Genomic DNA, 16,191 nt, shown 5'->3' on the forward strand with positions numbered 1-16,191 from the left:
AGTGTCTTATAATTCATTTAATCTTTAATTCTTTTATAATTTTAAGTTAGAACATGAAATGGCCATTTTCTACTTCCCACCCAGAAAAGACTTTAATAGACATTCATTTTAGGCACCTGAAGGCAATTGATTTCTAATGCTTATATTCTTTGTAAGATAAAGACAAAAATTATTTTTAATATCAGGTTAGAAATTATATAAAACAAAAATAATATGAATAATGTTCTTTGCCCAACCGTTTGAATTAAGTGATAGTCATTAAATTTATTTTAATTGATTTTTATGTTTAAATTAGTTTTACGAAATTAGAACTTTTTAATGAAACTTTGAACTTGAAATTAAGTCATATTTAAATATATATGGACTTAATGCCTGTTTCTCATTTTCTAGCTAACTAGCTTTCTTTCATGTTGTTGTTTGTGTAATGTATTTCTTTTTGTTTCTTTTCAGGAGTGTTGCATGTACTGTGGTAGAAATGCTAACTGAAAAGCCGCCTTGGGCTGAATTTGAAGCAATGGCTGCCATCTTTAAAATCGCCACTCAGCCAACAAACCCAAAGCTGCCACCTCATGTCTCAGACTATACTCGAGATTTCCTCAAACGGATTTTTGTAGAGGCCAAACTGAGACCTTCAGCTGATGAACTCTTAAGGCACATGTTTGTGCATTATCACTAGCAGCCAGTAACCTCTCCTGTGCCTCTACCTAGCTCCCATCTATTCATTCACCTTCTCTCTGACTGCACTTTTCTTTTTTATAAAAAAAGAGAGATGGGGGAGAAAAAAGACAAGAGGGAAAGTATTTCTCTTGATTCTTGGTTAAATTTGTTTAATAATAATAATATCCTAAATTTTTTATATTTAATCTTTTTTTCCCTTACAAGAACTTGAAGTTTTTTTTTTTTAATTTTTATAATGTACTGATGTGGTTCAGAGAGATAAAGCACTTTAGTACATAGTCATTCTTTTTAGTACAAACAAATCATTTGGAATACCTAAAGATTGTAGAGTCATTCCCTCTATCACTGACACATCAGTGACGATGGGAAGACATGGAAAACAAGGAGAAGAAAATGATGTATAATTTGTAGTTTTTAGTGATAGTATTTAAAATATATCCTCATTTGTGGGGTTGAGCCCTAAACTTTAGTTTAGGGTAGGTACTCAACTTAAAGAATATAGGTTTCTTCTTATATCTGTATTCTTTAGATCCTAACCTCTGTCTACCAACCTTTTTGCTCAGTAGGAGTCTTGATAGAAGATATGAATCTCTGAGAGGTATGTTTATTTGTTAATCCTAACCAGTATAATAAGCAAATACACTATAATAGATCCATGTTACTGGAATCTGTAAACCTTGAGGGATAGCTTTCTGCTTAAAAACACACACACACACACACACACAGAAAACCTTTATTTTAAAGTCAAGTTGTGAGCAAATCGAAATAAAAGACAAAAGGACATCACTCTTACCAAATGTGTGAGCAGTAGAAGAGACCACATTTACAGTCAATAGAAATAATGAAAAAAATAAGGTGTTTAGTGTATTTTAAACAGTTTTGTTTTGTTTTACTTGAGGGGGACGTCCCAAAATTAAAGGAATGGAGAAATAATCAAAATCATGTATACCATCTTCTATTTCCAGCTCCTGATTCCCCATAGGTAACATCCCTTAGGAGCAAAGAGTTCAATTAGTAATGTTTATGTGTTATGTCAGGAGATGAAACCCTTGTTCTTAGGATCACAGAATACTAAAGCACCTCAAAAAAACAGGTATCATGTGAAACAGTGGTTGCCAAAAGTGGAGCGAGGATAATTTCACTAGGCATTTGGCGATTCTTAGAGACATTTTTGGTTGTCACAATTGGAAGGATACTAGTGGCATGAATTGGGTAGAGGCCAGGGATGCTGCTAAATAGATTATAATACACAAGGAAAGCAGCCTCAAAGAATTACCCCTCCCAAAATGTCAAAAGTGCTGAGGTTGAGAAACCCTGAGGTAAAGATCAGTCCCAGTTATAAACTGAAAACAGCTATTTACAAAGCAGTAAATGCAAGAAAGAAAAGGAAGTCGCAAAGAGAAAGTGATGTAATGCAAATTGAGGATTTTACAAGATCAGATACTGCTTCTTTAAGTCAAGGGTGAATAATCTCAACAAACAGCAAATAGCAATCACTTTACCAGCTGCATATTGCACCCACATAGGTAACTCTTCATTTTAGGAACAAACTGAATTTGAACACTGAGCCTTTTGAACTCAGCCATCTCTATATATTCTTTCCTTAAAACTCATGATTTTGGGCAAAAAAAAAAAAAGCATATCAAAACCAAGTTTTAACTACTAATGGGAAGGTTAATAAAGCTGCCAGGTATTTCTAGTACAATGTATCCACTAAGAGCAAGGACATTGTTAAATGGAACAAGACAGCTGGGAAAGGCCCCACTATCTCTAATAGAATTGTGCTACTATAAAACATGAAGATATCAGCAATTTGGCCACTTGCAGTTTTTTTCAGCATGTTAAAGCCAGTGCTAAGTACTTTATTAGTACTTTATTTAGTACTTTATTTTAAAGGTCTAGAAAACAACAGTCTTCCTGGAGGCCCCAGAATCCCTTTCATGGGATTCATAAGGGACTCAGGTATTCTTATTTTCTGCCAAAACGTGTGCTTATTTAGGGACTCTTTTACGATACTTTGTTTCTGAAGTTAGGTAGATCTTGGTTTACTGTGCCAAGGTCCTACCTAGCATTCCCTGTAGGAATATTTGAAATTCCACTAGCTAGTCTAAGAAGTCAAAGCACAAAATTAATTATCAACGCTTCTCTCATACTCTTAAAATTGAAGCAGTTTGCAGGGAAGAACAAGAATGAGGTGTCCCTGCCTTGGTAAAGCAACTGCCAAATTTTGTTCTAGAAAGAATCCCCAAGTGTGTGGATCTATTATAATTTCTTTATCTTTTATGAATGAGGGCATCTTTTCTACTTGAGCAAGATCATGGTCCTCGACCAGTGGGCTTTTCCTTCATATCTGTCTTGTGTAGTTGTGCTTTTCCTTTGGCTCGTTTTTGGTCTGTCAGGGTAACCAGCAGTGCAGAATATGAGACAAATGCTCCTTAGAGAGAAATCTGGTGAGACTGTAGAACCCAGAGCAAAACTGTTTTTTTTTCAGTCTCTGTTTTCTTTTCTAAATGCTACAGAAAATAAAGGCACCTGAAAAGAAACTACTACTTTAACACTGCTGTGGAAGGCCTTTGCTTTATAAGAAAAATATTATTAGCTATGGGAAAGTAATGTTCTTTATGTAAAGACTTAAAAATAGACTAATAGTTTACAGAGTTATTATATAAAATATGATGTGAATTTATTTCAAACAAGTTGTGAAGGTACCAAAAACCACAATAAAAGTTAATATATATAAAAACTACTAGAACAAAAAAGCTTGAAGGTGTGGGGGTGGAGGGTATGGAAGACCAAAAGTAAATTTAAAAAAGAAATTTTTGAAAGGAAACAGCTTCATCAGGGGAAGTTAAATATAACACTCCGTTTTTTTCTTCTTTCTAATAATGGTATGGATCAACAAATGCAATTTGAACTTTTTAAGATAACTCTAAATGTGTTTTGTTTCTTAAATGCACAATTGATTCTTCTATACTGTAATGCTTCTTTGCTGACGCTGGAAAATGGTCAGACTGCTGACTTTGTGCCTTTAAAATGCATTCTGCTTTGACAGTGGCAGACTTTTTGGTGCTGGAGAAGATTCACTAGCAGTCTTATATGTGCTTTTCAGGAAATATCTTTCTACTTAAGGCCTTGAGAGATTCAAAGTGGCATGACTTAGGCTTGGACCAAATATAAGATCTTTTACATTGCAAACAAAGTGTTGTATTGAATAAAAGGGTTAAAAAAATCATAATGACTAGTGGAAATTTTGATGGGTTGTTAATTATTTAAAATGTATTTAAAAGTATACAGACTGAAAATTTCAGTATGAATATCTTGAAAATTTTCAGCACTTTTCCTTGTTTACAAAACATCTTTCTAACTTAAAAAAATGACTATTGCCTTAGAAAGTTTTAAAAGGCACAGTTACCCTTACGTAACATATATAAGGAATTAAAATATTAATGCATTTGCTGAACTGTGAAAGAAAATTTTAAACCTTGATTTCAGAGTGAATTGGATTGGCTTTCACTTGAGAGAGTCTTTACCTTATTCCCAAAGAAACTGCATTAAAAAGATGAAACTATTTCTTTAGACTAAGTCTCTGCTACTCCAGCTCATATATATGTCAGATCTGCTCTGTAGTATTTCTGACATGGAGTTGTTGTAAGATCTGTGAAATCACTTAGAAAATAAAATCAGATGTGAATAGTTTAGCAGGATGACCAAGCCAGATGTAGACTCCTTGGCCTATGGCAAAGTTCTGTGCCAGTGATTTTATTTGGAGTCTGGGAACTGATAGCTTGATATAAAATCACCTGGTGTCAATTAAATATACGAATCTATCTTTTTTAATGGAATGAATCTTCTTTGTTCAATAATTGTAACTTATTATGTCAGGTACTAAATTAACATCCTTAAGGAGGTCACAATCTAGGAGGAACATGGGCAAACAGTTACTTATTTTATGGCATACGCTAACTCTGAAAGTTCAGCAATGATGTTTTAAAATGTTATTTTTTATTAAGGGAAAAGCAATTTTAGGTAATCATTGGCTGTTATAAACGGAAATGTCACTGACAACAGGGATTAGAGTAAAAGTATCCCCAAACTGGAGGGATCCCCTCCCCAACCAGGTCACATAGCATCTCTCTCAGGACCCCCTCTTACTGCAAAACCCAGCCTCTACTCAACAGTTCTGGTGATGGGGAGCATTTATTCCATAACAGTGTTTTTTTGTTCTTTTTTTTTTTTTTTCCCAGTGTCTCTTTTAAAGGAAACATACTTTATTTTGGTCTAAATTTGTGAAAATACCCAAAACATTTGATAGAAATTGAACTCTGTCAACAGTGTTATTTATACTAAGATCAGGACAGTTTCTTGAGATCATACTGTTTTATTACTAAGTTTGGCCTTTGTTTTACAAATGTAATGTTCGTATTTATTTGAATTTTAAGATTGGTTAAATGTTAATGAAAAGCAATCCAATTGTTAATTTTTAGTAGTGCCTTTTCTCTGTATGCCTTAATTTTATTTTATATTAATAATTCAAGTTACCCACCAAAATGAAGATTTTTTCCAAAATCAGTAGGCTTCACAAGTTCATTTGGCCTTAGACTGTGTATTGGTCCTTAAATGTTTCTTAATGCCTGCCTCCTCCTACCCTTTTCTACCTCCTTTTTTAAAAAATAAATAAATAAATAAATAAATAAATGTTAGGAGAGAAACATTAGGATTTGTCTGTGATAGACACGCTGCAGCTTCCACTAGACATGAATTCCCTACACAAGCATAGAAAGAGGTATTCTCGTTCTAAAGAGACATGTAAATGTTTTCTGGGTTGGATATTTGATTTTCAATCACATTGGCACTGTCCAAGTTCTTGGCATATTATAGTTCAGTTATGATTTTCATGGTAGAGTTACAGTACTTGTTTTTGCCCTAAAGAAGTCATTCACATGGTTTACAAATGTTAAGGCAATGAGATAGGACAGTGAGTAGGAAATCCAGGGATAGCAGATTCTAGTCCTTAATTCTCAGCTAACATTTTGGGTAATACTCACAGAAAAGAAAGTTACTTTTCTGTGAAGTGTGTGCATGTGCGCGTGTATGTGTGCGTGTGCATGCGTGTGTGTGTGTGTGTGTGTGTGGTTAGAGTTGGAGGCAGGGATGGGAAGGAAGAAGGGGAAAGGTATGAGTGTTCAATTAGGTCAGTTTCTGGTTTTGGAAGAACAACTTAAATGTATGACCTACTGATGACATACAGTGAGGTCATCCTTGGGTAGGAACACCAGTACATTTTCCAGAAGTAGCTAGTACAAATGATTGTATAATAATATTGATTGTAAATTGCTATACTCTTGGTTGCTAAAGGTAGATTAAAATTCAATTTGTGTATATGTAAAATAATCTTATATATAATTCTTAAATAGAAAGTAATTGATTTTACATAGTTCTTCCTGAACTTTTTGGAACTGAAATTCTGCCAAACATTATCAAAATGAGCTTCCTTAGCTTACCAAGTATTCACAAGGAAATTCTCTTGTACCTCTTTTTGGTTGGCTAGGGGAAGCATGCTGTGAAGCAGCTATTCCTACTTACAGTTGTCTTTGGCTTGGCTTTGACTTCTGCCATGGTTTGGACAGGATGCCATGGTAGGTGTGGGAAGTATCAGGGCCTCCCATCTTCCCATACTGACCTTCCAGAGCTGTTGATGGAAATGAGCTCTTGGGGGAGCCTAGAGATTCTTTTTTCAGTGGTCCTGTAAGCATTCAAGGTTGAGCTTCAGAAAGATGAGGGAGGAGTCATAGCTACAGTAAAGAAAAGAATAGATTTTATCTGTTGCCTGTATACAGTCTCATAGAATTCTTCTTATTTTTTATAATTGTGCATTTTAATTGATAGTCATATGGTATTTTTGTTAATAACAGCAAAGGCATTAAATCAGTACCATTGTTCCTTCTGCCTGATGACTTCTTGTTTGTAACACAATCTGTATTATCAGAATCACTTTAAACCAAAGCTTTTATATTCCCTGTACACATAGCCAAAATAATTAGCACTGTTACTTCTGTCCACTTGTAAGCTAATAGTATAAAAATTATAAAGCAGATACTAGTAGAATTTGTATTCTGGTATATCCTTCAAGGAAAAGGACAGGTGATCAGTGCATTTAGACATCCAGAAGTTACTTCCACTATTGAGGAACTATGTAGACATGAATTTAAGCTTGTACATGTGCCAATCTTGTTAATGTCACTTGACCACTGATTCACATAGACATTAACTTCTGATGCCTCAGGTTGATGGCGAACTTTCTTCCTAGTGTCTTAACATTTATGAACTTATGTTTGACTTGAGGGGCATTTCAGCAAAGCTGTGAGGAAAAGTAGGTTCTGGACTGATGTCTGCTTTGTGCCATAGACATTTTGGAACATAAGGAAGTATCTGCTTCTACTATATATACAGGACTTGTCCCCAAATAATTTCTGAATCCCTTAATGCAGTTGAGAATCCCCTAATGCAGTTGAGAACAGTAAAGTTCATGACCATACCGAAAAGCACTTTTAAGTTCACTTCTTTTTAAATATTTTTTTAGAATTTATTTTTTAAAAGCATATGTAACTAGTGATGATTTTAGCATTAGCTTTACTTGGAGGGGAGAAGAAACAAAATTACACCTTAAACTCTATTAGATAGACTACAAAATGGATTTGATGTATTCTTACTTTTCCAAAGAATTTTTTCCACCTGGAATAAGAAGAAGAGGACTAGTTGAAACATTTGAGCTGGAGAGGCTTATGGGCAAAATGAAGTGGGCCAAATTCTTGCAATACACCCTATTCAATTGAAAGTACAGTGTCTAAGGATAAGAATACTTCTTTAAAGACCAACAATTGTTTTAATGCAATCTTAATTAGTAAGTGGTTTACATTTTTTCTATTGTTATTGGTTTTAAAATTTGCTACCCTGAATTCTGAAATATTATAAGAGTTAATACCAAAAATACTTTTAATGTCTGACATCTCTTACATTTCACATGGTTCTTTTTATTCATTGTAAATAAAAGTAAACTTGGATAAATTTGAGAATAAACTTTGAATTGTTAGCAAACTATGATTATCAATTTGTAAATTTACCCTTTGACATAATAATGTACATTTTTAAATGTAGCCATTAAATTCTCTATATTTAACCTATTGGTTTCTCTCTAAATGTTTTTAATCTCAGTTGAATGCTGGGCAGTTTATAATTATGTACAAAGGGTTTTTTTCCTATTAAGATTGACATTTTTGCACATTTTTGGAAATGTTTAATTTGTACACTGATTTACTACTCTGACCAATAATTGTTGATGAGTGTATGAGCATCATGAATGCGTGCATTGAACTACTGTCTGTGTCTTTATGTTTTAACTTCTTTCAAGATGTAGCCATCAGTTACTGCACTGCTATTACTGACTTAAATGGACCTTTTTGCTTTTACAAACTATACTTATCTATGGTTCTTTGTTGAAGAACTCAGGAATTCGACATTAATAGAAATTAGAAAATTTTATAATGTATTATAAAATCCATTACTAAGTTGAAAGTATGCTTTTAACTCTGTGTATCAGGGGATGTATGTTTGTGTGGAGATGTTTTTTTCTGTCTGTAGGCACATGTATATATCCCAGTAAGTTCTTATTTTCATTTCATTTCTACATTTTTATGAACTTGTTTTATAAGGGTACTGTTTAGTTGTGATAATTAAATATATATAAAAGCTTTCTGAGAGATTATTTACTATACGAATATATTTTCAGCTGGCTGATCAAAAGTATTTTTAAAATTTTGTTTTTAGCCATTCAAAATGTATTTGTATTTTCAGAATTGAATGCAAATCATACTTAGAGCTCAATTAAAATACTCTTGCAAGAAAAAGCATTAAATTCTCTTTGAGAATTCTGTGAAATGCAAATTAAGGGAAAAATAGGTTTCAAGCAGTAGCAAAAACACACCGCTAAAAATGGCCTTTGAATTCTCAGAGCTATGGAAAAATGTGAGAAACTAAATTGTCTCGAGATGTCAAGATTTTTCTATCTCCAGTTGCTATTGGCCTGTCCTACTGTTGTCTTTGAATATTTCCTGTATTCCACCCCAAAAGATTTCAACTTTTAGTTTTTCTATCACCGGGCAAGGTCAGACTGGGTTTATAAAACAATATATTGGCATATTGTGATTCTTTGTAATTGACTATAAATTGGTTTTGAAATGTCCAAACATAAACGTTGTGTGTCTTTATATTGTACTGTGTGTTTTAAGTAACTGTCAGAAAAAGAATTGGAAATGAAATTTCCAATCAGACAATGTAGTATTAAAGAAAACTTTGTTTTAAATATGCGGTACCATGTAAAATTACTTGTGTTAGGAATAAAGTCCACTGTTGAAGTTGAATGTCACTAAGCTTATTATGTTAAAAGGAACCAGTGTGATTAGGAAAACCTACCAGAAGCCAGATACAGTGTGGTACGTGCCACATTTCATGCACATTTTGATTTTGTGTTGTCATTCAAAATTGTGCTTGTAAAAATGTATACAATTTCTGGGTTTTATAATTTCTAGGTACTTGTTTTTTCTTGCTGGTAAATAGCTTTTTTTAAAAAAAATCTAATATAAAAGAAACCATGTTTATATTTTGTTAGTGATCAATGACTTTGTTTATATGGATAATTTGTATATTGTTGGCACACATTTTGTTCAGGTTTACGTGCATGAAGGCCTGCAATAATTAGCACAATGAAAACTGCTTTTTCTTATATGTTCATTTTTTTGAAAGATTGTGGTGCAAAGGCTTACTCTAAGTAACCTTCTGGACTATGGAATGAATATAAATGAATGGCACTTTGAGTGTTAATAAAGCTAATATTTATTTCCACTGTGATTGGTTTTTCCAAATCTATTCTTGGACACATTTTATTTACAGTTATTCCCTCCTTGCTTGAGTTGAGCACTCTCTAGGAGACCAAGCGCAGACAAATCTAAAAACAATGAAACTAAACCAAATCTTTCCAGTATCTAAGTCTATAATGTTCCACCCAACTTGTAGTATATCTTTGGCTGGACATCTTGATTACCTAAATCAGAACTAATGATTAAAAACAAACACAAACCCTACTATCAAACCTACTGAGTATAAGGAATGGTCTCTCACATGGTGTTGGAGATTATTTATTTATTTATTTTGAGACAGAGTCTTGCTCTGTCGCCCAGGCTGGAGTGCAGTGGCATGATCTCGGCTCACTGCAAGCTCTGCCTCCCGGGTTCACGCCATTCTCCTGCCTCGGTCTCCCGAGTAGCTGGGACTACAGGCACCTGCCACCATGCTCGGCTAATTTTATTTGTATTTTTAGTAGAGACAGGGTTTCACCATATTAGCCAGGATGGTCTTGATCTCCTGACCTCGTGATCCATCCACCTCGGCCTCCCAAAGTGCTGGGATTACAGGCGTGAGCCACTGCGCCTGGCGGAGATAATTTAATACTTTGGTATAGAGAGCAACTTAACACAACCTCAGAATTGAAACCTCAGAATCAGAATCAGAAACCTCAGAATTGGCCGGGCATGGTGATCCCAGCACTTTGGGAGGCCGAGGTGGGTGGACCACTTGAACTCAGGAGTTTGAGACCAGCCTGGGCAACATGGTAAAACCCTGTTTCTACAAATAATACAAAAATCAGCCAGGCGTGGTGGTGCATGCCTGTGGTCCCAGCTACCCAGGAGGCTGAGGTGGGTGGGTTGCTTCAGCCTGGGAGACAGAGGTTGCAGTGAGCTGAGATTGCACCACTGCGCTGCAGTCTTCATGACAGAACGAGACCCTGTCTTAAATTTCAGAACCTTGTATATCCTCTGACCCACCAATTTATACCTAGGAATTAACCTGTGGAAATAGATTGTGAATGTTTTATCTATAAAAGCCCAAACTTAAAACTCTAAATGTCCAACAATAGGGGCTATTGTAACAAAGTACCGCACATTAGGTGGCTTATAATAAAAAATTTATTGTCTCACAGTTATGGAGGCTAGAAGTCTGAAATCAAGGTGTGGGCAGGACCATGCTCCTTCTGACACCCATAAGGGAATCCTTCCTTGCCTCTTCCAACTTATTTTTATATATTAGAAATTGGGTCTCACTATGTTGCCCAGGCTGGCCTCATACTTCTGGGCTCCCACCTCAGCCTCCCAAGTAGCTGGGACTACATGTGCTCCATGGCGTTGTGTCCAGCTGCCTCTTCCAACTTCTGATAGCATCCCTTGGTTTGTGGCAGCATAAATCCGATCTCTGCTTCCATCAGCACGTGGTGCTTTTTGTGTGTCTATTGACACAAGTGTGTGTGCTCCCCTTTTTATAAGGAGACCAGTTACTGGATTAGGCCCACCCTAATGACCTAATTTTAACTTCATTACCTCTATAAAGACCCTGTTTCCAAATAAGGCCATATTCTGAGGTAGTAGGGGTTAGGACTTCAAAATATCTTTTTGGGTCAGGCACAGTGGCTCATGCCTGTAATCCCAGCACTTGGGGGGCCAAGGCGATGGACAACTTAAGTCCAGCAGTTCAAGACCAGCCTGGGCAACATGGTGAAACCCCGTCTGTACAAAAAAATACAAAAAGCCAGGCATGGTGGCATGCCTGTAATCTCAGCTACTTGGGAGGCTGAGGAGGGAGGATCACTTGAGCCCAGGAGGTTGAGGCTGCAGTGAGCCCAGATCGCACCACTGCACTCCAGTCTCGGCAACAGCAAGACCCCGTCTCAAAAAAAATAACTTTTTGAGGGGTGGGGGACACAATTCAACCCATAGTCTGTCCTCTGGCCCCTACAAGTTCATATCCTTCCCACATGCAAAGTACATTCACCCCATCTCAACATCAACAAAAGTCAGTCATTCCAGCATCAACTCAAAGTCCAATATCATCTAAATATCAGTTCAAATCTCATCACCCAAATCATCCAAATCAATTGACTCTGGGTTAGGTTTCCTGTTGGAGCAAATTTTCTTTCTATCTATGAACCCATGAGAACAGACAAGTTATCTGCTTCCAATTACAAAGGGATAGGCAGAGGATAGACACATTCCATTCCAAAAGGGAGAAATGGCAAGGAAAAAGACTTGCAGGTGCCAAGAAAGTCTGACACCTAACAGGGCCAATGACAGGATTTTAAGGCTTGAGAATAATCCTCACTGGCTTGATCCTCTGTCCTCAGGGCCCACTGGGGTTGCAGCCCCGCACCCTCAGAACTGAGGAGGTGGTGGCAATGGGTTCAAACCCAAGCCTGTCCCTTTCAGTCCTGTGGTGGCGGAAGCAGCCTCACTGGCCTCTGAACTGCCCCTGCCAATCCCTTTCCTACCTGTGGAATCCTGGAAGTCCAACAGCCTTCCTTCATTTCATCCCATCTATGTACCCTAGTCAAAACTGTCCAGGTTTCTGTGGAGATGGGTGATTGGGTCTATAAGCCACACACCTAATCTCTTGCAAATAAATGGTTGTCCACATCCTTAGTGTTTCTCCAGAGCATACTTTCTCTCTCCTTTTTTTTTTTTTTAACAATGTGAGTATGCTAAGAATGATCCAAATCTTCAAGTTCTGGTTCCTTTTTGTTGAATAATTCCACCTTCAGTGTATCTCTTCTCACATTTCACTATAAGCAATAAGGAGAAAGCAGGCCTCAGTTTTTTTTTTTGAGACGGAGTCTTGCTCTGTTGCCCAGGCTGGAGTGCAGTGGCGTGATCTCTGCTCACTGCAACTTCTGCCTCCTGAGTTCAAGAGATCCTCCTGCCTCAGCCTCCTGAGCAGCTGAGACTACAGGCGCGCGACACCACGCCCAGCTAATTTTTGTATTTTTAGTAGAGACGGGGATTCACCATATTGGCCAGGCTGGTATTGAACTCCTGACCTTATGATCCCCCGCCTCGGCCTCCCAAAGTGCTGGGATTACAGGCGTGAGCCACCACACCTGGCCCAGGCCTCACTTTTAACCATTATGTAGAAATTTCCTCAGCAAAATGTCCAAGCTTATCACTTATAAGTTCTACTTTCCACCCAACAGAATACAATTCAGGCAAGCTCTCTACCACTTGCCTCCAGTTTCAGTAACATATTTCTCCTTTCCATCTGAGCCGTCACCAGAATCACCTTTAATGCCCATACTTCTACCAAGGCTCTTCAAGACAATAGAGGCTTTTCTATCATGCGCCTCAAAATTCTTTCAGCCTCTACTGATTACCCAATTCGAAAACCACTTCCCCATTGTTAGGTATTTGTTACAGCAGTACCCTATTCCCCGTACCAAAAATCTGTGTTACGTTCTCCAGAGAAACAGAACCAAGAGGCCCACTGAGCAAGCGAGATTGATTGATTGATTTTAAAGAATTGGCTCATGCAATTGTGGGGGTTGGCAAGTTGGGAATTCAGGTACGAGTTGATGTTGTAGTTTGGAGTCCAAAGGCTGGAAACTCAGTCAGAACTTTCTGTGTTGCAGTCTGGAGGCAGAATTCCTTTTTCCTTGAGAAACCTGTCTTTGCTCTTAAGGCCTTCAACTGATTCGGATGAGGCCCACCCGCATTATTGAGGGTAATCTGCTTTATTTAGGCTGAGACATGAGAATGGCATGAACCCGGGAGGCGGAGCTTGCAGTGAGCTGAAATCGCGCCACTGCATTCCAGCCTGGGCGACAGGGCGAGACTCCGTCTCAAAAAAAAAAAAAAAAAAAAATTTTTTTTGAGACGAACTCTCGGCCTGTCGCCCAGGCTGTAGTGCAGTGGTGCAATCTCAGCTCAGTGCAGCCTTTACCTTCTGGGTTCAAGAGATTCTCCCACCTCAGCCTCCCAAGTAGCTTAGACTACAGGCGTGTGCCACCATGCCTGGCTACTTTTTTTTGTATTTTTCGTAGAGATGGGGTTTCACCATGTTGGCCAGGCTGGCCTCGAACTCCTGACCTCAAGTGATCCACCCACCTCAGCCTCCCAAAGTGCTGGAATTACAGGCGTGAGCCACCGTGCTCAGCCAAATTTTTTTTAATTAAAAAAAAGAATTCTTCCTTACCCATGGACTCAGGTCACATTCTCTCTCTCTCTCTCTCACACACATTTATTGCCCACATGGCTTCATTAAAATTTAAGTTCCAGAAGGATGAGGCCTTTAATTCGCGCACTACACGGGTGCTCAACACACAGTATTTTCCTTCAGTTGTAGAGAAATGAACAGTGGAGGACCCCCGCTGCTGGGTCGCACGAGCTAACAGATCGGCTGTCGCTGGCTCTCCGCTCTTCCAGCCACCCCCATCACGGCGCCTAGAGGCGGGACATCCTGTGTGGACAACAAGGAGCTTCCGGATTGAGCCGGAAGTCCCCCCAGAGCGGATGCCGCGGCGGGCCTGTGGGAGCACGGTCACCTTCTCTCTGCTGCTGTAGCTGCCATGGGCAAAAGAGACCGAGCGGACCGCGGTGAGACGTGGCGCGGGCACGCTCAGCCACGACTGCCCTCGCCGGCCCTGCCCCCCGCTCTGCCTCGGAGCTGCTCCGGGCCTCTGCGCCGGCCGACCCTGCTGGCCCTCCCGCGCGCACCCCGTTGGGACAAGCCTTTGGGCGGGAGAGATGCCGGACCTGGGCGCAGCCCAGCGAACTCGGCCTAGGGGAGACGGGTGAGGGGCGCAACGCCTGCGGGATGCAGGTGGCTCTTAGCTAGGAGTTTGCGGCGGCGCAGGTGAAATGCTGCCAAGCGGTGCGGAGGGAACCCTAGGCTCCTGCTGGGCTTACTTCTGTGTTGGTATCTTGCAGACAAGAAGAAATCCAGGAAGCGGCACTATGAGGATGAAGAGGATGATGAAGAGGACGCCCCGGGGAACGACCCGCAGGAAGCGGTTCCCTCGGCGGCGGGGAAGCAGGTGGATGAGTCAGGCACCAAAGTGGATGAATATGGAGCCAAGGACTACAGGCTGCAAATGCCGCTGAAGGACGACCACACCTCCAGGCCCCTCTGGGTGGTAAGCATGCCCTTAGCTTGGGCAGGGCCCAGGAGTGTGCGGAGCGGCAGCTAAATCTTGGGCATCCTCAGAGTCAAAACTGACATTCAGGATACTGCCCCTAGAACTGGCCGGGAGAGAATTTTCATCCACACACGTTGGAACAGCCCAAGGCAACAGCGAGCAGTTGCGCACACGTGTGGCGGCCGGACCTGGGCTTCCAACAGCTCTAACCCCTCGGTTTACTCTCACTCCTTCCCCAGCCCTACCCCATGTAGTGAATCCTTTTATCTGCCGAATAAATAGCATTTATCATGTAACAGTTTGTTTCCTCAAGTAATGGAAGACATGTTCGGTAGCAAGCGTTTGCTCTACTTAAAATAATTAATGTTATACATTTAGTTGAAATCTAGCCAAAAGGTAACTTGAGGATAGCCAGTAAGATGGGCTTTCTCTGTGCAGAATAGTAGGAAACAGCTGTTGACTTTGGAAACATTTTCTTCTATTTTTCTTTACTCTTCTGTATCTGATTAAAGTAACAGGCCCCATAGTTGTCTGAAGGAGTGCTTGCAAGAATATCTGTGGTGTTGGGCAGCTTATTCTTTCTTGATAATGATATGGGCAAGAGCCCAGTAGTCTCTGCAACTCATGTTTCCTTGTCTGTTTTGTCCATTTGGTATCTCTCAGGCTCCCGATGGCCATATCTTCTTGGAAGCCTTCTCTCCAGTTTACAAATATGCCCAAGACTTCTTGGTGGCTATTGCAGAGCCAGTGTGCCGACCAACCCATGTGCATGAGTACAAACTAACTGCCTACTCCTTGTATGCAGCTGTCAGCGTTGGGCTGCAAACCAGTGACATCACCGAGTACCTCAGGAAGCTCAGCAAGACTGGAGTCCCTGATGGAATTATGCAGTTTATTAAGGCAAGTGACAGCTGAGACCAGCAATTCCACCTGCCCTGCTAATGTAACAATGGGCATAGGTGCTCCATGTTGTCAGCCTGTGGCAGCCATGAGAGTGTGCCATTCAGATTTCCCGTGGGGAGCATAACGACTGATTACCCCAGCCGCTACACTCTGGATCCAGCATTGTGTTCTGGGTGAGGCCACGCTTCTCATGAGCCGCTCCCAGCTGTGGGTATTAACACAGAGGGGCTACTAATTCAGGCCCATTGTAGCCAGGGAGAATTTGGAAATGCAGCCCAAAGTGAGTGTGCTGGGGACTGAATTGTGTGTGTTCCCCTCAAATTTTGTCTTCAAAACCTAATATCCAATGGTAATGTATTTGGAGTAAGAAAGTAGTTAAGACTAAATGAGGTCGTGATCCGATATGATTAGTGTCCTTGTAGGAAGAGACACCGGAGCATGCTTTCTCTCACCTGCCCTTCTTGTCATGTGAGTACACAATGGGAAGGTGGTCCATGGACAGGAGCCTTCACCAGAAACTGAATCGGCTGATACCTTGATCATAGACTTTCAGCCTCCACAGCTCTGAGAAAATACAGTTCTAATGTTGAAGCCACCCAGTC

General features: G+C 39.6%; 2 protein-coding genes across 5 annotated transcripts in view; both read left to right on the forward strand.

Moving 5' to 3' along the window:
• MAP3K2 (mitogen-activated protein kinase kinase kinase 2) overlaps positions 1-9,582 on the forward strand; it is an 89,644-nt gene extending 80,062 nt beyond the window's left edge. For both annotated transcript variants that reach the window (XM_034954241.3, XM_057301412.2), the window contains exon 17: positions 451-9,582. In XM_034954241.3, the coding sequence (XP_034810132.1) occupies positions 451-676 (226 nt within the window). In that variant the 3' untranslated portion in view covers positions 677-9,582. The remainder of the gene's footprint in view (positions 1-450) is intronic.
• A 4,412-nt stretch (positions 9,583-13,994) lies between these two features.
• Positions 13,995-16,191, forward strand: part of ERCC3 (ERCC excision repair 3, TFIIH core complex helicase subunit) — a 36,988-nt gene continuing 34,791 nt past the window's right edge. The window contains exons 1-3 of one of the 3 annotated variants that reach the window (XM_003828264.4): positions 13,995-14,144; positions 14,478-14,683; positions 15,350-15,586. In XM_003828264.4, coding sequence (XP_003828312.1) covers positions 14,117-14,144; positions 14,478-14,683; positions 15,350-15,586 — 471 coding nt within the window. In that variant the 5' untranslated portion in view covers positions 13,995-14,116. Of the gene's footprint in view, positions 14,145-14,196; positions 14,342-14,477; positions 14,684-15,349; positions 15,587-16,191 lie in introns of those variants that run through there. The other 2 variants (XM_034954242.3, XM_063595196.1) reach the window with 2 other exon arrangements.

The sequence above is a fragment of the Pan paniscus genome, chromosome 13, assembly GCF_029289425.2.
Source record: "Pan paniscus chromosome 13, NHGRI_mPanPan1-v2.0_pri, whole genome shotgun sequence".
NCBI lineage: Eukaryota > Metazoa > Chordata > Mammalia > Primates > Hominidae > Pan > Pan paniscus.